Source organism: Penicillium alfredii (assembly GCF_028826965.1).
Source record: "Penicillium alfredii strain IBT 34128 chromosome Unknown utg000010l_segment0_segment0, whole genome shotgun sequence".
In the NCBI taxonomy this organism is placed as follows: Eukaryota; Fungi; Ascomycota; class Eurotiomycetes; order Eurotiales; family Aspergillaceae; genus Penicillium; species Penicillium alfredii.
The window spans coordinates 19803-42525 of record NW_026622707.1 but is presented as its reverse complement, the minus strand read 5'-3'; the positions used below and the strand labels follow the sequence as shown (position 1 = coordinate 42525).

General features: G+C 50.6%; 10 protein-coding genes across 10 annotated transcripts; 6 read left to right on the top strand and 4 right to left on the bottom strand.

The window, feature by feature from the left end:
- Nucleotides 1-324: 324 nt before the first annotated feature.
- Nucleotides 325-2076, top strand: NUU61_007553 (uncharacterized protein; the record flags this gene model as incomplete). Its single annotated transcript, XM_056658078.1, has 8 exons — nucleotides 325-449; nucleotides 505-728; nucleotides 788-958; nucleotides 1013-1239; nucleotides 1296-1408; nucleotides 1469-1621; nucleotides 1671-1736; nucleotides 1866-2076. The coding sequence occupies 8 exons, from the start codon at nucleotides 325-327 to the stop codon at nucleotides 2074-2076; spliced, it is 1290 nt and encodes a 429-aa protein (XP_056508371.1).
- A 483-nt stretch (nucleotides 2077-2559) lies between these two features.
- On the top strand, nucleotides 2560-2901 carry NUU61_007552 (uncharacterized protein; the record flags this gene model as incomplete). The annotated part of the gene is made up of 3 exons (XM_056658077.1): nucleotides 2560-2619; nucleotides 2688-2758; nucleotides 2808-2901. 3 exons carry the CDS (start codon nucleotides 2560-2562, stop codon nucleotides 2899-2901), a joined length of 225 nt encoding a protein of 74 aa, XP_056508370.1.
- Nucleotides 2902-3277: 376 nt separating this feature from the next.
- On the bottom strand, nucleotides 3278-5059 carry NUU61_007551 (glycoside hydrolase family 72 protein; the record flags this gene model as incomplete). The annotated part of the gene is made up of 5 exons (XM_056658076.1): nucleotides 3278-3975; nucleotides 4029-4769; nucleotides 4818-4843; nucleotides 4893-4930; nucleotides 4985-5059. 5 exons carry the CDS (start codon nucleotides 5057-5059, stop codon nucleotides 3278-3280), a joined length of 1578 nt encoding a protein of 525 aa, XP_056508369.1.
- A 1394-nt stretch (nucleotides 5060-6453) lies between these two features.
- NUU61_007550 (DUF2406 domain-containing protein) lies at nucleotides 6454-6870 on the bottom strand (the record flags this gene model as incomplete). Its single annotated transcript, XM_056658075.1, has 3 exons — nucleotides 6454-6557; nucleotides 6613-6696; nucleotides 6753-6870. The coding sequence occupies 3 exons, from the start codon at nucleotides 6868-6870 to the stop codon at nucleotides 6454-6456; spliced, it is 306 nt and encodes a 101-aa protein (XP_056508368.1).
- A 4417-nt stretch (nucleotides 6871-11287) lies between these two features.
- NUU61_007549 (acyl-CoA dehydrogenase family protein) lies at nucleotides 11288-12953 on the bottom strand (the record flags this gene model as incomplete). The annotated part of the gene is made up of 3 exons (XM_056658074.1): nucleotides 11288-11302; nucleotides 11611-12581; nucleotides 12641-12953. 3 exons carry the CDS (start codon nucleotides 12951-12953, stop codon nucleotides 11288-11290), a joined length of 1299 nt encoding a protein of 432 aa, XP_056508367.1.
- A 286-nt stretch (nucleotides 12954-13239) lies between these two features.
- Nucleotides 13240-14508, top strand: NUU61_007548 (CaiB/BaiF CoA transferase family protein; the record flags this gene model as incomplete). Its single annotated transcript, XM_056658073.1, has 1 exon — nucleotides 13240-14508. One exon carries the CDS (start codon nucleotides 13240-13242, stop codon nucleotides 14506-14508), a length of 1269 nt encoding a protein of 422 aa, XP_056508366.1.
- Nucleotides 14509-14658: 150 nt separating this feature from the next.
- On the bottom strand, nucleotides 14659-16998 carry NUU61_007547 (Zn(II)2Cys6 transcription factor; the record flags this gene model as incomplete). The annotated part of the gene is made up of 7 exons (XM_056658072.1): nucleotides 14659-15160; nucleotides 15214-15372; nucleotides 15423-15603; nucleotides 15655-15844; nucleotides 15903-15969; nucleotides 16028-16780; nucleotides 16841-16998. The coding sequence occupies 7 exons, from the start codon at nucleotides 16996-16998 to the stop codon at nucleotides 14659-14661; spliced, it is 2010 nt and encodes a 669-aa protein (XP_056508365.1).
- Nucleotides 16999-17915: 917 nt separating this feature from the next.
- NUU61_007546 (NADH:flavin oxidoreductase/NADH oxidase family protein) lies at nucleotides 17916-19432 on the top strand (the record flags this gene model as incomplete). The annotated part of the gene is made up of 2 exons (XM_056658071.1): nucleotides 17916-18290; nucleotides 18371-19432. The coding sequence occupies 2 exons, from the start codon at nucleotides 17916-17918 to the stop codon at nucleotides 19430-19432; spliced, it is 1437 nt and encodes a 478-aa protein (XP_056508364.1).
- A 371-nt stretch (nucleotides 19433-19803) lies between these two features.
- On the top strand, nucleotides 19804-20841 carry NUU61_007545 (uncharacterized protein; the record flags this gene model as incomplete). Its single annotated transcript, XM_056658070.1, has 1 exon — nucleotides 19804-20841. The coding sequence occupies one exon, from the start codon at nucleotides 19804-19806 to the stop codon at nucleotides 20839-20841; it is 1038 nt and encodes a 345-aa protein (XP_056508363.1).
- A 547-nt stretch (nucleotides 20842-21388) lies between these two features.
- NUU61_007544 (sialidase family protein) lies at nucleotides 21389-22462 on the top strand (the record flags this gene model as incomplete). Its single annotated transcript, XM_056658069.1, has 1 exon — nucleotides 21389-22462. One exon carries the CDS (start codon nucleotides 21389-21391, stop codon nucleotides 22460-22462), a length of 1074 nt encoding a protein of 357 aa, XP_056508362.1.
- Between the last annotated feature and the right edge of the window lie 261 nt (nucleotides 22463-22723).

The following is a 22723-nucleotide window of genomic DNA, read 5'->3' as shown; positions in this document are numbered from 1 at the left end:
CAAGTTGGACAGTGCCAGATCCACACCAGTTGCCCCTTGCGTCTAGTAAACAAGACATCCACGGCAATTGATACCTTCACTTCTCACTCAACTGGAAATCCGCGGCAAAGCAATCTGCAGCGCCGACTCGGGCCAAGTGATTGCGCCATTTCCCCACGCCATCTTGCAACGCGCAGACTGAACGCCGGCAAAATCCCAGTGGAACTACGCAGGCCCCGATAGCCGATGGCATATAAACAATGGCTCGGCCAGCATGAGAGGAATTCCCACTTTTTTCGCGGTCATTTCCCAGTATCTTCTCTCGTGCGCGGACAACCCTCGACGATGTCGAATCGTGATGTCTTGGCAGAGAAATCCGTTGGCGAGCAGATAGTAGACGCGCCAGCCAGTGAGACTGATCAGGGTATCGTCAAAGACTGGGATGGTGAAGAGGCAGCAGTGCGGCGGAAGTGAGTTCAGCTATAGGGACATGGTGAGATGAAGGCTGACTGTTTCGACCATAAGGATTGATTGCATTCTTCTGCCCATCCTTGCCCTCGCTTTCTTTTCCCTACAGATGGATCGGGGGAACATCAGCGCCGTATTGACCTCGACCATCACCAAGGACTTGCACATCACTACCAATCAAATCAACATTGGCACTCAACTCCTGTCGGCTGGCATTGTTCTCTCGGAGATTCCCTCGAACATCATTTTGCTGGGATTCTGTGAGGGCGGGTTTATTCCAGGTGAGTCCATCATTGGCTGATATCTGAGATTGTGACAGCTTATACATAATGAACTTCAGGTGCTCTATACTATCTGTCGACCTGGTATAAGAAAGATGAGACCAGTGTTCGTACCAGTCTTTCCTTCTACGGGCAGATGTTTGCCTCGGCCACCTCGAGCCTCATCTCGGCCGGTTTGCTCAAACTCGCCGGCACCAGTGGACTCGAGGGTTGGCGATGGATTTTCTTGGGTGAGTCTCTGCGAACCCCAGTTTCAAGTCAAAGTTTCCTGATCGAAATATCAGTCGAGGGTTTGATTACTCTTTTCATCGGCACTGTTTTCACACTTCTCGTACCCCCCGAGGCCGGTGATGGCCGTGCCCTGATTGGCATGGGTCGTTGGAGCTATTTCACCGAGCGAGAGTCGCGCATCATCCGGGCCCGAGTGATCTTAGACGATCCCACCAAATCCCAGGGACACATTCAGATTTCGTGGTCGAATATCAGGGAGCCGTCAAACAGCCGTGCATTGGTCAGCATGTGTTTTTGACTTTGGTTTCCATGTCCGGTTTCCAAGGCCTGACTCAGTACACCCCGAGCATGATCAAATCACTGGGATTTAGCGCGGTACACGCCAATGCTTTGACATCAGTCCCAGTGTATTGTAGTATCGTGTGGCTGACGATTCTATCTTTTGCTGCGTCCGTGGCCTTGATTCACCTCAAAGCGCCGCATGAATCAATTTACTGACTCTGAGTCAGGGACTACACTGGTCATCGGGGGCCCTTTGTGTTGTTGGCTATTACATGGAATGTCATTACCTATGCTTGTCTTCGAGCAAGCCCATATGCGGCCTCGAAGTGGCATCGGTACGGAGTCACCGCGGTGGCCAATGTCTCTTATTGCAGTATGCAGTATGTGAGATTGATTTTCTGTGGGAAGTGCCTAAGCTGACCTTTATAGCATCCTCAACGTGGGCTGGCTTTCAATCTACTGTCGGACTCCTCAAGAACGGAGCGTGGCTATGGCGTATGTTGTGGCTTTTTCTTTTCCTGTCCTGATCGCACTTTTCTACTTGATGTGCCTTCTCTCTCTCTCTCTCTATTTTTCCTTTTTCTCTTTCTTTTTTTTTTAAACATGAGATACTGACTTCTCTAGACTGGCTGTCATGGCAGCAAATCGTGCTGGAATCTCCGGCTCCCAGATTTTTCGGACGTCAGACGCACCCAAATACTTGCACGGCCTCACTGCTGTCTCTGCTCTTGCCGGAGCCTCATGGGTGCTGGCATTGGGGCTTTTTCTACAATATTATATTAGCCCCCGCAAATCCGAGACCCTCGGCAAAGACACAAACCGGGTTGACGAGTAGGTATACGGTTAAAAGGACTCAATCCATCCTACTTACCTGAAAACCCCTTATTCATTAAATCTATATTTACTCACCATTCCCTTCATGTTGCCGTTCCAGAATATGAATTGAAGTCTTGAATGTTTTCTCCTCTTCTCCTCTTTTAATTCTTCCGTGGACAGTTGCCACTTGCCCTGATATGGATCCTGATACTTTTTTTAAAGCCGACGCCATCAAATATCGACCCATGCTCAGAAGATGGCCGAGGAAAGGAATTCGAACATCTTTCTATACAATCTGCGGATTCAAGCCACCAAACGCGTTTCATACATCCAAGGCAGCCATCAGCACCAGACACATGGGGACCTAAACAACAAGGCAGTAAGGCCTCCACACGAAAGCGCACTCTTTTCAAGGTCTTCGTTTTCTTCTTCGCTTTCATCCTCCATCCTCCATCTCGCCATCCTCACTTGAGTTTCTGATCATCAATTCTCAACACTCATCATGCCATCAGACAACCACGGTAATCAGTACTCCTTCAAGGGCTCTGGCACCAACAGCCAGGTGGATCTGCTTAGTATACCCCCCCCCCCCCCCCCCCCCCCTTCAAGTATCTTGCTAACAAGGAGCAGGGTAACCACTACTGTGCCCGTGACTTTGGACCGGGGGCGTCTAACTCCAATTCCTACCATTACTCGAACCAGTCCGTATTTCTGGGTTTGTCTGAAAGTCCTCAACTAATCTCTCATTAGGGATGGCTCGTACTACTACTCCAACCCCGATGGCAGCACCTACTACAACAACGGACAGGGAAAGGCGTGGTACAATCCCCTTTCCAAGAAGTAGACAAGGTTGAAATGTGCTCAGAGGTCTGCAAGTGGGATATTACTGGGGGGGGGGGGGGGTGTTCTCGAAGGCTTGAGGCATGGTCTAGGGGAAATGGAGATATCTGACTTTGACAAAGCAATGGATTCAACTTGACACCCCAGCTACCTCCACAAGATGTACAGCTCGTAAGGTACTATGCCTCATGTGCTTCAACGGACAACGTGACACCAAATCTCACAAGGACAGCTCAGCAACACCAAGGCTTGATTTTGTTTAATTAAAAGTCGGGAAAACAAATTGAAAGTGGATAAAGCAAGACAGGTATCTCCCACAGCGTGAGCATGGGGTTTGTTGTTGACAAAGGCCCCAGAAAGTCTCAATGCTCAGCATGGAATTAAAGCAGGACCATCCCGAGACCAGACAGGATTGCCATAGCCATATACGCGCCAACCTGGAAAGCACCAACCGTTACACTCGGATGCACACCGAAGGGAGCTCCACCACTTGACGATTTGGTCGAGCCCGAAGACGAGTCCGCAGTGGCAGTCGCCTCCGTGCTAACGCTGCCAGTGCCGACTTTGCCCGCCTCGTCGATTTGCGCAGAACAGATACCAGTCGGGCTGGTGGTGGCCTTGGTGGTGGCTGATCCCTTGAAGCTGCAAGCCGTGGTGGCCTTGCCCTGTTCGGTGTAATACTTGTTAAGAACAAAGGCAAGCTTCTGCTTCAACTCGCACATGCTGTAGGCACCGTACTCGCCCAAGGTGCCGTTGGCTTTGGTTCCGGAGCAGTCCGTGGAACCGCAGACAATGTCGAAGAAGTCTCCATATTTTTCGGTGGAGACGGAGTCGCTTACCACACAACCTGAGGCATCTTCGATACAGCCACACAAGTTCTGATCCGGGGTCGGGGGCAAGGGTGTTGGGTTGGCGTGCCAGCTGGTACCATTCGTGGGACAGCTTTGTAGGGCAGTGTTGGTGGGCGTATAAGAGGCCTTGTTGGTACCCGTGGGATTGACGCTCGCAATTTCGCTGGAGTAGTACTTGTAGTCGGCCATCTTGCTGATACTTGTGCTGTCGACTGCAGATACGAGACCTATAGAATAAGGGTGAGCAAGAAACAAAGCCGAGAGAGGTGGCTGGGCGTACCGTAGTTGTTGGTCTCCTGGAAATACATGTACACAATTCCACCAGACCAAACCTCGGCCATAGTGTCACCAAACAGAGCTTGAATCTCAGTGAATTTGCGAGGCGTCACTTTATTGCAGCCGTACTCGGCGAAAAAGACGGGGACCGAATAGTCGCGGAACTCTTCGGTGCGGTTCTTGTACCCAGAATCCTCGTAGTTGGAGCTGCCGCACCAGGAGTAGACATTGTAGCCCCAGAAATCAATACTATCTTTCTGGTTGTCACAATCGAAGTAGTCGGCCATATCATGGCGGATCGAGGAATCATCCGAAGTGGCATATCCCACACCCATGGAGCGGTAGCCCTTTTGCTTGATATATGTCTTCATGTCGCGCACGGCAGCTTTGACAAAAGCACTCGCATCGGTGGTGGCCTCATTGTTAGAAACCTCATTACCGGCGAAGAATCCAATCGTGTTGTTATACTGAGCCAGCTCATCAATTACCGCCGTGTACCGGTCGTAGAGACTCGTCTGCCACGTGGGCTCATTGCGATTGATGGACTCGGATGGGATCGACAGATCCGAGATCAGATAGATGCCGGCGTCCGACAGCAGCTTCATGCACTCCGAGTGATCGGCACTTGCATTGATGTGATAAGTCCGTATCACGTTGGTATGAAGCTCCTGCAAAACGGGGACATCGCGCCGGCATGCCTCAGCGTCGGCCAGGGGATCACTGTAGCTACTACCGCTAGCTGACTCTGCGTGACATTAGGGAGAGTCTCACTTATATAATTCAGGGAACATACGTTGATAAGCCACGCCGCGAAGATAGCTGTGTTTGTTAGTATGCCGATGAGCTTCGGTTTGGCCCAGAGACTTACAATTGGGTGTTGTTGCTCGAGTAGAAGAATTTTGACCCCTGTTAGATCAACGTTAGAGGTCACAGTTGATATTCTGTCATGGAGATCTTCACCTTGATGACAATGGGATCAAGGTCGGCCATGGCGGCTCCAGCAATGGCTGCCAGAGACAAAATAGACAACTTCATGGCGATAGGTATTTGCCCGAATGTCTATAGCGAGTGGAACGGAGAAATCTCCTAGAGGGTGGACACAAAGAAAGCGAGGGACGGGGATACAATGAAGTCTCTAATGATTGAATGTATACGCCGGAGTAGAAAAATCAAAATCAGAGACCAGATGCCATTAATATTTTCAGGCTTGTCTACGAGTCATTTCGGCAAGACGCGTACAGTCCAACTCGCATCCACTAGAATATTGAAATTGGTGCCTAAAGACCTCTATTCTACCCATCTATCACTAGTCCTGAGATGCCGACTGTGCCAGACCGGGGATAACGGACCGCGTCACCGAATCTTAGGGTTGGACTTGAAAACATCGGGTTACTGACACCGAGCGAATGACGAGACTGTATGGTCAGAATCCACCCACTAATTCACGCTAAAATAGCTTGGCCTCTGCAGACTAGTGCTGGGCTAATTGGGAGTTTGGGACTGGTGTTGACTAGCGCTAGTTCGACTAGGAAGATTAGCACCGCGATGTTCGGTCAGAGAGGGGGAGAAAAAGACGGGGTGTCTATTTGTGGGAATACAAGAATGAGATCTTAGACGAAGCATATCCCATTCAGCAACAGTCTGCTGGATAAAAGTTCTTGAGAAAGTGTCGGGGAGAACCTTGGAATAGTGGCATGCTGACGCGGTGCGGTGGGGCCCACTTCCTGAGGCCCGGTGCATCCATTTTCTGCTCTTATCGCATGCTTCATCGAGAGTGAAAAAGAAATATCTAGTATTATTTAGTGCGAATAAGCCGAGAATGCGAAATGGAGGACCCAATCGGAGATGATTTCTCTGCGTGGTTAAAGTCCGACCTACTCCGAGTCAAATGGAGATGCCTGTGAAGGGTGGATACTTCCATTTTATTGTCTCAGCTTTTCTTTGTCTTTTTCGATTTCCAATTTTCTTGTATGCTCTAGTGAGGATGGGTTGAAGGGTGACAGCACCAGATAGATTTGAGTGCAGGATGGATCTTCTGATGAACAATGCATTGATCCACAAGATCTACCGAGATGATTGTTGTATGCAGATCAAGTCGACTCTATCAATTACAGAAAAAATTCTGATGATCCACTGGCTCCTTGACAGCGAAAAGACAATCAATATCGGGACTGCCATACACCACCGCACAGTGCAGTCACCCAGGGCAGTCCCGTCTAGAGGCAATTATATCATACATCCACAAGCCTACTGAAACCTGGATGTAGTTCTAGGCTATGTTCCGAATAACAGAAGTACAATATATCCATTTGACTCCAAGTCACCAAGTACGTATACATCAAAATTGCGTATTCGCAAAGACAACAGAATTATTAACGTTCCTTCGTTTCACTGGGGTATAGATGCAGAGAAATCCAGCCGTTTGACATCTAGTTCTGCCTGCGATGCGATTCGATGGCAGCCTCGAATGAGCGGATCGTGTCTAGTGGCCGCTCGAGACGGTTCCGCGTTGGGTTGGAAATGTCAGGATCCGCTAAGGGATGGAGTCAGCCAACGTTCATGATCAGCCACGAGACGACAAAACATACTAATGGGCCTTCCTTGGCGGTCTGTGTGCTGCATGCTCCGGAGCGAGAACATGCCCTGGGCCAACGGTTGGTTGTTCACGCTGACTGTTTGGTCCGAGTTAGTATGACTGAGATTGAGCTGAACAAAGTGGGCAACTTACCAGGTTGCTCTTCAAACAGGGCCATGTTCGGGTTCGCCTTGCTGTGCAGCGAGGTCTTGGGGCTGCCTTGCGACTGGATCGAGCCAGAGCGCTCACTGGAGGAACGTGCAGACGCCATCGGGACAAAGTAGTTGAGATATGTGAATTGGGAGGGAAAAGGGGAATAAGATTGGGTGGCAAACTGAAATTGTATGGTTTTTGCGAGAGGAAGATGTATAAGACTCAGGGACCAGGCCAGTTGGGCCACGACACCCCTATATATCCAAGCTGTGTCGGCTGTCAGCCAAGAATAGCGATGAAACACAAGAGCACGCAAGCTGTGGCGACAGTGGTGATTGGGCGAGCCCGATCGGCAACTCGCACCAACATCGATTGCGTATGACGTTGAAGGCTCCATCAAGACACTCCCAGTGGCCGGCCAAGCTTTGTCTAGTCATTAGCAGAATGCTTAGCATGGCGGTTGCCAATCAACGCTCACAGGCCACGCAAGCACCGGTGGCTGAATGGTCATTGCCGCTTCAGGTAGCAAGTCCCTGAGTCCATCACATGCAGGTACGTCGATTATTCCGCGGTGGAGATGACGATCTCGTGTCTCAAGAATGTGATGGAAATGCCTATCTCTTAAAAGCTTTCGCATGGACTTGACCGTTGGCATGCAGAGTCAGTCTGTGCCAGTCTGATGTCCACAGCATTTCTCGCTAGAATCCCCCTAGCTCCCCACAAATGAATCATTCAACTGTTTCAAACTCGTCACAGCCCAATCCGTCTGATGGGGACCGCGTCGGTGCTCAGGCCAAGTTCGAGGCTGGGAAGGCAGCGATATTCTCAAGACCCACTCTCGGGCAAATCCAAGTGGACCCAAGACACATCATTCGGATAATTGATTTTTATTTATTGCATTGTGCATAATCCAATGACTTCAACTCGATGTCACTGGTCCGCATGCGGTGCAATACATAATTCTCGGTTGGACTGAGAAAGGGGCCGCAATAGGGGGATTGCCGGTTTCGAAACATCTCGCCCCACCAGGGGCCCCAGCATTCCAGGAGTCGAACATTCTTTTCCTTTGTTGCATGTCTGACGTCTCTCAGTCTCCATGTGTACCATGTGGACTGTGCTGGACTGCGCATCTCTCAAGGAATAGGAATGGAGGAACACTCCCTGTAGTAGGGTTTATCAGAGCACATGACTGCCTCTACACTAGCGAGTGGCAGTGAGTGCTTTGCTACCACGGATCCCATCCTTGTACCAAAAGACGACTGTGATAAGCCCACTGTGATCGCCCGAAGGATTTGTGTGGCCCATGATACGCATCATCCTAGCCGTCCCGCCTTCTGTGGCTACTTTGGACATGCTCATTCGGGCGCATGCGAGACATGTCTTCATTACGCATCTTGTCTGCCTGTCAGATTTCCTCAAGCACTCCCATTGACATGAAGACTCAATCAAACCAAGTGTCTGGCTCGGGCCTCGGTAGGGGCCCTGCTCTGCGTGGAGTCTCGCTGTCCTGAAACACGGGTTCAATCGCCAGAGAGGGTTTGGTGGTATCCCAAGGATTGTTGTTCCCTAGGGGGCGAGCGATCACGTCCCTCGACAATTTTCTCCGTGAACCATCTGACTGCGGAATGGCAAGCAGTTGATTGAGGAGCGCCATGGCCGAGGTGATCCCATCAAGGGAAAATTGACCCAACTCATGAGCAACCGTGAGGGGAATAGGCCCATAGAATTTGTCTCGGCTTGATTTAATTGCGCACAGGCACGAAGACCTGCTGACATCGGGAACTGGTATGAAAGGTATATGGATTGACTGGCTCCAGAATGCTTATTGCGCAGGTGCCGGCGAAAAGCAGCGGCCAGGGGGTTGGGATTCACAGCATTGTGGACCTGCGAGATGTCAAAATGGGCACGAGTGAGGCCCAGGCCAGGATGATGAGCGAGATTGGACATAGGAGATGTAAATAGGAAGGTAAACAGAAGTGGTGTAGTGGTGAGGATGGATGAAGATATATCTTCGTTTCTTTGTTTACATTTTCGCTTACCCTCTTATTTTCTTTGTTTGTGTCGTTGCTAGGTTTTGCATATGCTTTGAAATATGGATTTTTGTATGTATTTAATAAAAAATCACTATAAATATTATAAATATAGAGATATGAGGTTATATAGAGTTGATCTATGGATAAAGAAAGTATTATTAGTAAGAAATTTTATCACGCATAAAATATTTTGGGCCGCGCCCACCCCAAAAATGTCGGCGTAATATTCTCCCGACTGTTGGACCCCTCTTGGCTTCTTTTGGCCCCCCACCGCCTGGCTGTAACCCGAGTCGGGTGTGGTTTTGCTAATACGAGCTACGAATTACAGTGGGTGATCAAAAGTTTGCATACCCCTACCCCACACCCCTACACCGCATTTTCTTGACCACTTACCTATTAATATAGCTGTTTACCTTACGCGAGTCGACACGCTAGTATATACACGCTATATCGACGCGTTTTACCCCTAAATATCATACTAATATAGAATAAATATAATATTAATATAAGATATACTGCTTCGCCAATTCGCTGTATATTCGTTTCGCTAATTCGCTATATACTCGCTTCGCTAATTCGCTGTATACTCGCTTTACTAATACTTCGTAAAGAACTCGACCCCTATACTTGTACTCGTATTTGCGAGCTTTATTCGACTGCTTAATAGGGGTATAAGAGAATTTATAAAATATACCCTTCGATACCTCTATCAACGATTTAATCTACTATCAAAAGAGAGAATAAAAGAGTTAATAATTATTTAAAACCTCGCTCCGGAGCACCTTGTAAACTTAATAAAGACGATCGCGATCGAATATATAAGAGAGCTACTACCGACCCTTACGTGCGTTACCAAGACCTACTCGCTGATATCGATTATAAAATCAAAACGATATTAATTTGACGGCTTCTAAATAAGATAAGGCTTCGAAAATAGCGGTAGCTTGATCGATCTACTTTGGATAATATAACTATAGCAAAACGACTTTATTAGGTAAGAATATATCAATATTTTACCTCTAAAGATTGGGCTCGCGTCTATTAGTCTGATAAATATACTATCGAGTGAGGTGCTAGTTATCGAAAGCCTTATACCTTTAATCGACTCTCGTAGTAACGAATCGAGCGAGATATTTATAGTAGACTATATAGAAAATAAGTAAAATAGATATTTTAGGCTACTTTCTCTAGCGAAATCCGACGTACTAGTCTATAGGTATTATAAGGCAACCCTAATATACCTCGCGGCGGCGTGGATACAGAGGTTATCTCTAATTTATATAGAGTTATTTTACCTACGTTGCTTAGACTAGGTGCTATTTTTATATATAATAATACGCTAGTTTATCGCGCGTATATCGTACGTGAGCTTTTAGAGCGATATAGGGTTAATACTATGGTATAGCCACCTTATTCGCTAGATCTCAATCCAATTGAGAACGTGTGGGCTTTATTAAAGGCAAAGATCTATGAGTTACACCCCGAGCTACTAGATATGCCTAATAATAGTACTACACTAGAACGTTTAATTGATGCAGCGCAAGAAGCATGGGATAAGATTGATTAGGGGGTTCTGCAAAATCTATCGAATTCGATGCCAAATCGGGTGAAAGCAGTTATCGAAGCAGAGGGTTGGTATACTAAATATTAGTATGATACTAGTATATAGGGATTAGAATACAGAATAAAGAGTTTTTTTGACTGGCAGAATATTATATAATATTATGTGGGTCAGGGGTAGGGTATGCAAACTTTTGACCACCCACTGTAGTTACGATATACTATAGTTTATCGATTTCGACGTTTTCACCGATAGACACCCTAGCTAGCTGCTAAAATAGTTTATCTTATACTATAGCACTCTCACAATTTAACGAAAACTAGAGGCTATTTTATTTTATAAAGGATTTAGAGGATTTGGGCGTCTCGGTAAGCTAGTACTGGGCGGGGGAAGTACTGTATATTGAGAGAGGTGCCAAAGGATTCTGCTAGCACCTCGCTCACCGCCTTACCCTATTATATAGATAGCTTCATGGCTTCTTCTCTCACCACTCTTAGATATCTATCTCTTCTCTTCTTTTCCGATCGCAGTCTAGTGCCCGACTTCTCTTCCATCCTCCGTCATCAAAATCCCTCGTTTCTGACAACGTCGACATTCCGGGTGGGTCTCGTCGCACATATAATGACTGCATACCTTGACCCGCCGCTGCAGACAAGCGAGACAGCCTTTGCTGCGCGGCACGCCGACCATCCTTAATGGCCTATTCAAAAGATCTAAGTAGCGGGTGTGTACGCCGTAGCGCGTGTTCGGAGGAAACCCGTGGGAACGGTTTTTGGTCCATCGCGAGAACCTGAGGTTTTATAGGGGCTGCGAGTGCTATAGCTGCCTTCCTTTTGCGGGGTGAGTCTTGGCGGGCATTCGTAAGATCAGAATATATAACTGGGGCTATTGTGCCAAAAGAAAACTACCTGGTGTGTAGTTTGTTTTGAGCTTCTCAGTGTCTACGCGAAGTTCATCTAGCAATTAGCTTGGGCTTCTTTAGAAGCGAACATCCTGTCTAGACAGCGCCTTAAGAATGAAGAATACTAAAAATACTAAGAAAATCACGAGTACGGGTGATCATAAGCTATATCCTATAGAACTAGCAAAGTCTTTTAGACCAGAAAAATTTAAATAGGTTATAAAACCTAATTATTACTCTCTACTATGCCTCCTAAAGCCTTCCGAGCAAGCGAAAATCAGCAGCGTGTGATTTCTCTGTCTCGATGCCCCCCTTTGCAAAGTATGATACAGGTCTCTAGTAGCTCCGAGGTAGCTCCAGCACCTTCTCGCTCACATAATTCAGGATCATCTCGCGGCTGACTGGCGCTATCCGGGGCACCAGACACTCGCGCAGGTATCGTTCAACATCATACTCCATCGCGTAGCCCATGCCACCATGCGCAAGCACCGCCCGTTCGCAAGCTGTAAAAGCCGCTTCAGCAGCCAAATACTTGGCACTGTTGCAGGCCACCCCGACGGTGTGGATGGGGATCGAGCCATCATTGGTGTCATACAGCCGTGCAGCATGATAAGTGGCCAGTTTAGCCGCTTCCAGTTTCATATAGGCATCGGCCAGCGGGTGTGCCACGCCCTGGTTTTGTCCAATGGCTCTTCCAAACACTACTCGCTCTCGCGCATATTGCGAGGCCTTTTCAAGAGCCGCGTAGCCCAGACCGAGCGCCTCGCCCGCCAGGAGACAGCGTTCGGCATTCATTCCGTGCAGAATGATCTTGAATCCCTGGTTCTCTTGCCCAATTAACGTGTTGGCTGGAATCTGGTAGTTATCAAAGAACACTTCGTTGGCATCCACGGCACGCCCGCCCATCTTCTTGATTTTGCGCAGATCTAGCCCGGGGTGGTTTCGGTCGATGTCAATACAGAACATAGAGAGACCCTCGGTCGGTTTCTTTACCTCCCCCAACGGAGTTGTTCGTGCAAGCAGGATCATCTTCGATGCGACCTGCGCACACGTAATCCAGATTTTTTGACCCGAGACAGAATAGCCGTCCGGTGTTTTGGTCGCCAGCGTCTTGAGCCGGAGGGTATCAAGACCAGTGTTTGGCTCGGTCACCCCAAAGCAAGTCCGCCATGTGCCGTTGATGATGTGAGGAATGGTTGTCTCCAGCTGTTCTTGAGTGCCGAATCTAGCTAGTGGTTGTGTTGCATAGACATTGGCGTGGATAGCCTGAGCCCCAGCGATGCCTGCCCCGGACTGGGTGATGGTCTGCATCATCATTGTGGCCTCGGAAATTCCTGAATGAGATATCAGCTTTCTGCTTCATATTTGCAACCCGCTCCTCCGTTTCACTTACCTAGTCCGGCACCTCCAAACGATTCAGGCAGAGCAATGCCGAGCCATCCATCCTTGGCCAAAGCCGCATGGAATTCCTTCGGGTCCTTTTCTTGCTGGTCGCGTTCCTGCCAGTACGTGTTGGGGAAGTTGGCACAGATCTGAGAAATCGCTTCTCGGACAGTAAGCTGGTCCTCACTGAAGCCGGTGGTGTCCATGAGCCCGCGCCGCCCCGACATGGAGAATGCGCGTGCTGGGGACACACCAGCGCATGGAATGTGACGAGAGGAAATAATTCGCGATCGCACCAGCCGCTGCCATCGCGGACGATTCATGATTGCGAGGGGTGGATTCAACTGATCATTGGCCTTTCTCGCCCCATCCTTGCTTTTAATATGCCCAGTCCCCATCCAGCCCCCCAGTGGCATACAGCCGACTTACAGCCGACTTGCCCCCTCGGCATTTCCAGTTGCCGACTCGGAAGTGCAGGGTCTCCCCGCTGCTCGATGCGTGGGAATTGCAAGTTGGGGGAATGAGATGGATAGAAGCGTCGATTCCACTTAATACCGTGGGCCGTGAGGGTGAGTTTCTTCAAATATTCGTGCCCACAGACCAGACACAATGAGATTGTTTCTCTCACTTGCCCAGAGGCGCTTATCGAGTGCAGTCTACCTTTCAACACGATGCATTCTTCCACGGCCATATTCGAGCGTATCGAACCATGGTCATCGCGAAGCGCCCCTAGCTGGCATCACCGTGGTCAGCTTAGAGCAGGCCATTGCAGCGCCATTTTGTACGCGCCAGCTCGCAGACCTCGGGGCTCGAATCATCAAAGTCGAGCGACCAGGCGTCGGAGACTTTGCCAGAAATTATGACACTCGAGTCAATGGAATAGCATCGCATTTTATGTGGACCAACCGATCCAAGGAAAGCTTAGCGCTTGATCTCAAAAACGACAAGGACCATGCGGTGCTGATGAAGCTGTTGGAGCGCGCCGACGTCCTGGTTCAAAACCTAGCGCCCGGTGCGAGTGCGCGACTAGGTCTCTCTCATGATGCACTGAAGCTGAACCACCCGTCGCTGATTGTCTGCGACATCTCCGGCTATGGACAAGATGGGCCCTACCGCGATAAGAAAGCATATGACCTTTTGATTCAAAGCGAGGCCGGGATGCTGTCCGTCACCGGTACGGGCAAAGAGCCAGTGAAAGTTGGCATCTCGATTGCAGACATTGCAGCGGGTATGTACGCGTATAGCAACATTCTCTCTGCTCTACTCCAACGAGGCAAGGACGGCCAGGGCTGTCAGATCGACATATCCATGCTAGAGAGCATGGTGGAGTGGATGGGATTCCCCATGTACTACTCTTATGACAATGCCCCGGGTCCCATGCCAGCAGGCGCGTCGCATGCGTCGATCTATCCTTACGGGCCGTTTGAGACAGGGGACGGTCAGTCCGTTATGTTGGGAATTCAGAATGAGAGGGAATGGGCCAACTTTTGCAGTGGTGTCCTGTCGCAACCGGAACTGGCTACCGATCCCCGTTTCTCTAGCAACTCGCTGAGAGTCCAAAACCGAGACACACTCAAAGAGATCATTTGCGGCGCCTTTTCTGTCTTGACTGCGGAGGAGACCATTGCACGACTCGAAGGAGCATCTATTGCCAATGCCAATGTCAACGATATGCATGACGTCTGGGGTCACGCGCAGCTTCAGGCTCGGGACCGCTGGACTGAAATTCAGACCCCGGCTGGTGTCGTCCCAGCACTTCTCCCGCCTGGATCGACAAAGGTCGCGGAGAAGGGTGGATATGGGGCTCGAATGGAGCGTGTTCCTGGGGTTGGAGAACATAACGAGGCCATTTTGGCTGAGTTAGACCTGTTTAGGTAGTTTCAGCCTGCCTTGTTTCCATTTATATATCAATCGTTTCCATGAAACCCGTTTAACGACGATGTTCACAGAATATCCAGAAGCTCGGTGGCACAAATTAGACTCATGATGCAAGCAATGGGCTTGCAAACCATAACCCCTTGGAGACAGCTAGAGAAATCGGTAGAGAAACTCGAGATTCTGTGGGTTTAGGTAGTCCGGATTGGAGAACGAGCCGGCAAGCCCCAGGAAACCATCACCCTCCACATTGAACAGGTCGTACCAGTCCATGTTGACCGACGCATCCTCGGCGATGTTCTGAGAAGAGTCCGCCTGTGGTGTCAGTAGTGAGCCATCGTCTGCACGTGGAGAAAATGGGGGTTGTGCATTCTCATGAGGCGGATTTCGTGATGTAGCATCACACCCCTCTCCTGCGAGATGATGAGACGACGTGGATGACAATTCAGTCAGTCGAAGGTCTTGCGCGGTACGATCGTCCAGGCACCGAAAAAACAGATTTAGCACCCAGTTCTCCAAGTCCCAGGATTTCTGTAGCTCCTTCAGGCCCAAAAGACATAGCTTTGCTCGATGCTCCGCCAGTTTTCGAGCAGTGCCAGTCACCCGTCCAAAGTGAATTGTATGGATGCAAAGAGCAGAAAATGTGTGAGTTATTCTGATTGAATGTCAATCTAGGTTAGAGTCATCCAGACACCTTCAAGTGCTTACAAGTGGAGCGATCCGTGCTGGACCAAATTCCCCGAAAGCATGTCCTCTAGAATCCGGGTGCTCCTCGTCGCTGCATCCAATGCCACGTTCCCTTCTGAACTGGTTGATACCCCGGGAGGTTGCAAGAATACCGGCCGATAAAGAAGTATAAACAAATTACTGGAGTCATGTCAGAGGCTTTGTGTCCTATAAGCTGGAGATATCCATACTTGTAGGCCATATGAAGCATGCCAATGAGAAACATTACATCCCGGCTCATGGATGGATTGAAACGCATGTCTTTCGGTAGGTTCGACTCCCAGTCCATGAGACGTTGATGGAGGAGTGGACGGGAAGGGCTCTCCAATTTGGATCGGCCTGGGAGATACTGGCTCAAGACCACCTCTCGTACTGGAAATCGAAAATTAGCAACGATTACCTTGTAAGATAAACACCCCATACATAGCCTAGCAAGTTGAACCATGCCAATCACATATGAGACGTGGGCATTCGGTGGTTGTCGGAAGATTTCCGAGGGCACTGAAGAATCGCTCTCCTCAAAGTCCGAAGGCTCGAGATCCGCGACCTCGCAGTCCTCGTCTCGAATGCGAGATGGTAACCCCAGAGCCGCCGATGTTTGCTGATCACGAACCTATCCAAGGGTCAATCGTCACAGGGGAGACCGGGGATGGAGGAAAAGTCGCACTGACATATAAAGCCCACCAGATTCGCTTCCATATTTTTTGGTCATTGGCGCTCAAAAATGACAACTTTGACCTGTCCGTTCGGTTAACTTATGTTCGATCTTTCTTAATTGCTTCCAAGCCCATCCTACATTATATGCATGCCTTTCTTCTGGGCCAGGTTGATCGCAGCTCCCAGCCAGAAGCGAACATCCCGTTCTTCGGTGGGCCCTCCTCGCCAGCAGCTCAGGAGAAACAAGGACTGCAGCTTGACGACCGTGTCGGTCTCCCATCCGACGTCATAGATTTCTTTTGCGCGCTGATAGAAAACCCCCTTGGTTTGGTAGCGGTCGTTGAAACCGGTGGTGGTCAAGGCTGTGTCGGCACACAGACTGACTCCGATGAATAGCATTGCTTGCAGCAGCAAAGGTGATATCATGCCATCGCGATAGCTCTGATGCACGGCGGGGCGATCTAGAATGGGGAAGCAAGGGTGGAACCATTCGAAATAGGCGTGGAGAAGCGTGTCGCAAATGGCAGGCGACGGGAAGTTCAACGCGCCGTCGCGGGTCAGACGAGCATGGGCCAGTTTGCGGCGCTGACCCAGCAGATCTTGACTGCAGTCGATTGTCTCGCGATGCTCAGGAATCGAATAGTGTAGTCTTCCTTGTTGAACACTGCCGGCGTACCCTTTTTCGGGGGACCGATGCCCCTCGTCCACGACACAAGTCAAGGGACTGGACTCACCGAGGAAGACGGTCTTCTGAATCGTATCTTCTCCCGTTGTGGGATGAGCGGATGGGTCATACTGCGATCCCCTGTGGTGCTGCCCCTGTTGGGCCTCCAAGACATTTGGGGTGTCGATGGATGTAGGGCCCAGCGAGGCTCTTTTCTTACGAGGATATCTGGGGAGGTGGTTGGAAAAGACCCCACGACCTTGAAAGGAGTGGAGTGGGCATGCTTACTTTCCTCGACGCGATACCCCCAGCTCACATGAGAGATTCCATGCCACACAGTTGCGACAGGGCTGCATCTCTAGCACATTGCATCGGACGCGACGGGCATTGCAGGCCAAACAGGCCTTTTTCGCACGCGTTCGCCGATCGGAAACCGAGGACTCCATGACAGAAAAATGTCGGCTGCTTGAATTTCTCGAATACCCCGTCGATGCTATCAAGAGAGGCGCGAGGCTTTTTGCAACGGTCGTTTGATTCGGCTCCGTGGCCAGTGGGTCTCTCGGGGTCTTCGGTTACATGCTTACGGGGGTGCTGGTTTCGATAAAATGGATTCATCTATGAATGAATCAATGAATCAATGAATCCATTGAATGGGATATTGACTATTGAGTATTGAAGACAGAATGACATCTGTGCATCTGCATAGCTGACTCTGTCCAAAGTGACCTGGTGAGCGGTGATGGCGATGTTCCACCTTTTGCTGTTCCAGGTCTTCCCTCCACACAACTAGCTCACTCTTCGATTTCTGGGCCATTCCAAGCAATATGCATTTATTCTTGTATCCACGATCATCATCCATACGAGATCGATCGATCTATCGATTCTCTCCTGCGATCCCCATCGAATTTACCAGCAAGGGGGCGTGGTCGAGGCACGAATTGGGACACTTGCAGCTTTCTCCACCGTTCACGATGACGTGTTTCCACTCGGAGGGGGCGATTATCAACGCAAGAAATGCAAGAGAACTATTCGGTCTTTCGATGTGACTCCCCATGGACCTGATAGGCACTGCCATAGGCAGGCTGCCGAAGCACCTTCGATCGATTTGGCTGATGCAAGGCGACACAAAGCCCGTGGAGATCCCAATAGAACCAGGCAATGACCAGCTTGGTTGATTCGCTAGAACCCTGGTGGATCGACTGTACTTATTGTCTCTGTGTGTGCACAGGAGGGGCATCTGCGGTGGGTCCCTGGAGGAGCAGATGCCGTAGCCCATGACGGACGGGGCTTGGACGACTTAAGAGAGACCACTCGGGTCAAGGTCGCAGCTCAGACTTGTTCGATCAAACTATCTCGTCCGACCATGTCACAGAGATACGCTACCCAAGATGTCGATGTGTCGCCCTTGGGGCAGCCGTTGCACTTTGAATTCAGCCAGCGCCGGGCATCGAATCGCTTTCTCAAAGCAGCCTTGACCGAGCGCATGGCTTCATGGTCTGCCACTGAGCTTCCCGCTCGGGGCATCCCGACCCCAGAATTGATCAACCTCTATCGTCGATGGGGAGAAGGCGGCTATGGCGTGATCCTGACCGGCAACCTGATGATCGCGTATGACCAACTCGAGGCAATGGGGAATATGATTATCGACCTGGAAAATGAATTCAGCGGCGGACGCTTCGAAGCTTTCCAACAACTCGCCAACGCTGCCAAACAGCATGGCAGTCTGGTTATTGGTCAAGTATGGCTTCTCTCAGTGCCAGGCCACTGACAAACCCCCCCCCCCCATCAAGTCTCCTGGAGCTCACACCGAGGGAATAGGTCAGCCACCCTGGCCGCCAGACCGAGCAGCGATTTCAGCCCAATCCGGTGTCAGCCAGTGATATCCAGCTGATCACCGACCAAGCCCCATATGCAAAGCCACGGCCGGCGAGCATGGACGATATCGAGGACATCACCCGCCGGTTTGTGCATGCGGCCGTCTACCTACAGAAGGCCGGGTTTGACGGCATCCAGCTGCACGGCGCGCATGGGTATCTCCTGGCCCAGTTCCTGTCCCAGACCACGAACAAGCGCACTGACCAGTATGGCGGGAGTTTGGAGAACCGGGCGCGATTGACTGTTGAAATCGCACAAGCAATTCGTGCTGCGATTCCAGATCCCCAGTTTATTCTCAGCATCAAAATCAACTCGGTCGAATTCCAGGCGCACGGGTTCACGCCCGACGAGGCCAAGGAGCTCTGTGAAATCTTGGACCGCAACGGGTTTGATTTTGTAGAGCTGTCTGGTGGGACCTACGAGGAGATGGCCTTTCAGCATCGCCGCGAGTCTACCCGGATGCGCGAGTCCTTCTTCCTCGAGTTTGCCGATCGCATCACGCCCGCCCTGAAGCGGACCCGCAGCTATGTGACCGGAGGCTTCCGAACGGCGTCAGGCATGGTTCACGCACTCAATACGGTCGACGGAGTGGGTTTGGGCCGTCCCATCTGCCAGGAATGTCGTCTGCCCAAGGATTTGCTGGCAGGCACCGTGCAGAGCGCCATCGAGCCAAAACTTGACCCCCAGAATTTTATTCTCACGGGGGCTGCATCGGGAGCACACATGCACCAAGTCGGAGATGACCAGCAGCCCAGTGACATGAGCGACGAAGCCATGGTCGGGGTTTATATGCAATGCCTGGGCCAGTGGGTGCAGAAGGTGCAGGAAGACTTTGCTGCAATGACTTTTACTGGGTATCCCCGTCTACCCAAGGGGCACCCATACCAGGTTCGCCCAGGAGAATCTCAGCCTTGGGAAATCAGTGGATATCAGCCCAAGACAGGATTATGGCGGTTTGCGCTTTGCCTGGCGCTTGTGCCTAGCATCATGTACTTCGTCTGGTAATCTACGCGAGATACCCGTCTGGAATTCTAGAATTCCTCTACTTATTTCTTGATAATATCCATTGATCCCTTTGTGTTTTGTGTATTCTGATCTCGGGTGTTCATACTTGGCGGGGGGAAGTGTTTCGAGCAAGGCACGGGGAATGTAGGGCCAAGCTCGCCAGTATCAACACAACAGACGCACTGGAATGCTGTATCCGAATCAGCCCGTTCTATCCTGATCATGAACGTATGAGATGCCAGCATTTATCCCCCTGTCGAGCATTTGTACGGGCTTGGCGTATGGATACCAACAGACGCGCTGGTATATAGACTGAGCAAGGGATCGCTCGCCCATGGGTCAACTCAACACACTCTCATACACACGCCATCATGCGCTTCCACGCCTCTTGGATTGGCCTTTTGGCTGCACTTCCGCAGGCTTTGGCCTCCTCAGCCCTCTACTCCACCGACTCTACAAGCTCGTCCCTCAACGCTGAGTCCAAACATGTCGAGACTCTCTACCAATTCCCCAACAATGGCTCGTGGGTCGACAACCTGGCCCTGCGGTCTGATGGCAGTCTGCTCTTTACCCTTTTGGATGCTCCAGAAGTGTGGTCGGTCAACACCGCCAGCGGCAATGCATCGCTTGTGCACTCGTTCCCCAACGCGACGAGCTGCTTCGGCATCACCGAGATTGACGATGATGTTTTCGCGGTTGTAGTGGGTAACTTCTCTACCAAGACCTACAAGCCCACTGCTGGATCCTTCTCTGTTCAAAAGTTGGATTTCTCGAGGGGCGGAAGCAAAAAGGAGGACCGGACTTTGGCCCACCCTGCGGCATCCAAAATTGCGGCATTGCCCGAGGCACAGGCTCTCAACGGAATGACTTCTTTTACCCGGAAGTCTCACCTCGTCCTGATCGCCGACAGCCCAAAGGGCGCGGTGTGGAAAGTCAATACCAAGACGGGAGACTATGGGGTCGCACTGAACGACACAACCATGCTGCCAGCCGAGGGGCAGGCCCTTCCTCTGGGCATCAACGGCCTGCGCGTGGTGGATGATTATCTTTACTATTCCAGCACGACCCGCATGCAGTTCTGCCGTGTCAAAGTTGACCATGAGGCCAATGCTGCGGGTGACTACGAGGTGATTGCAAGTGGATTTTTGCCGGACAACATGGACGTCGCGTCAGATGGCACGGCATATATTGCGACGGATCCCCAGAACTCTGTCGTCCGTATTACCCCCAAGGGCCAGATCTCTCTGGTCGCTGGTGGTCAGTTGTCCACCCAGATCCCGGGGCCTACCTCGTGCCGGTTGACTCCAGACGGAAAGACTTTGTATGTTGGCACCAGCGGTGGTCAGGTTGCTCCTGTCTTGGGTACATTTAAGGAGCCTGGGAAGGTGGTGAAGATCACACTTGCGTGAGCAACCAAAATTGTGTGGTTTTTGAGATATTGTTATGGTTCTTTCAAACGTGGCTTGGTAAACAATCGAATTAATGTGAGCTAAAGGCACCATCTTCTGTCTGCTCCAAAAGGTAGCATGAAGTCAAAATATAATCTCCGGAGTTAAGGCATTCTGACCCTTTTTTTTTTGGTTTGTTAAATATATCAGGTAACTAGTAGACAAAAACCCAGGCAGGTTGATTGTTCTCAGGCTTAATCTCCAACATTTCTTTTTGTAGGGCTGTCGGATGTTGATGTATATATATTCGAGGCCGACCCAACGGGGCTCCCTTTCAATATATCTAGGACCCAGTCACCAGAGCCCCGGAATACATTTAGAGAAGAATACAAAAATATCGTAAGCAGCAAACCCCAACTTCTGCTTGCATGTAGATCGTCAGCGTGACCAACGCCTATGACGTCAGATGGGGACATGCCCCTTGTGTGGCGTTCTGTGCGGGACAAAAGTCCTCGAGGATCTTGAGTAGCACATCTCCCCTAAGCCCTCCCTTCTACTAAGCAAAGCCATGCCGCATCTGGGACAGAAAGTGCTCCGTAAGTTAGGGTTAGGCTCACGCGACGCGGTGCAACTCCCGGGCCAAGCGGTGGTGAATGAAGACGAACGTCCGTTGTCTTCACCACCAAATCATGGCACATATCCACGACTGGCAAGACTTTCTGATGGTTCGATCTTGTCGTCCTTTACTCGGTTCCCAGACCATCAGCGTGCACTCTGCATCGCAAGAAGTACTGATGAGGGCCGCACATTCGAGAATTTCGCCGAGGTGACGCGGGCTGCAGGGGATGTGGACAACATGTTCCTGCTAGAGGTTGTTCCAGGGGTGGTACTCGCGGCCTTTCGCAATCATGACCTGGGCCCCAACGGTCCCACGCACTTTCGCATTACCGTTTGCCGGTCCATGGATGGAGGTCGCACCTGGAGGTTTGCGGCCCAGGCGGCCGAGAAGGGGGCCCCGCTTGGGGTTTGGGAGCCATTCATGCGACTCGGATACCAAGGCGAGGTGCAGCTCACCTACTCACAAGAGTTTGCGCCCAACAATCAATGTACCATGTTGGTTGTATCGCGCGATCACGGAAGCTCCTGGAGCCCACCGGTGTTGCTCGCGGGCGCCCACGATCCATTGCGAGATGGTATGAATGGGATTTCACCGAGTATTGACAACGGCCGGGAGGTGCTTATAATGGTGTTCGAGACGACGCGGTATGGGACATTCAATTTAGAGGCACTCTTGTCCTACGACGACGGGGCGACCTGGCACCATCGGCAGGAGGTCTACCGTCCGCCGCAGGGGCGCAATGCTGGAGCCCCTCAGATTGCCTCCTTTGCTGATGGTTCCATGGCCGTGGTATTCATGACAGACGAGGATGCTTCCCAAGTGAAATGGACTCAGAATGCTGCCATCAAGGCCGTGTTCGCTGGGCCACCTCACAATGGACGGATCCAGTGGAGCCGGCCCTCGTTGGTCTCGCCTGCATCCAGTTTTTGGCCTGGAGTGATGGCCATCAATTCCTACACGGTGTTGGCCACCTACGACCGAGGTGGGCCCTTAGCCAAGAGTGTCACCTGGCAATCCCAGTAACGCAGGAAATGGCAATGTGATATCAATGAGCGTTCATTCTTTTGATTAGTTGCCATCTGGTTTTTTTTTTTTTTTTTTTTTTTCCAATATCAGTGTTCCATCCAGACTGCTGCTGTCAAGGAGATATGCAAGTGCAGGCCTAGTATATCCCCTGATTCTCCTAATCGATGAATGGTATCACACGCTCTGGCGCCTGCAACAGGATATCCCGTCTAATCCTTCCTAGGGGTCGAGTGGCCCACAGGTCCCACTCCTGAGAAA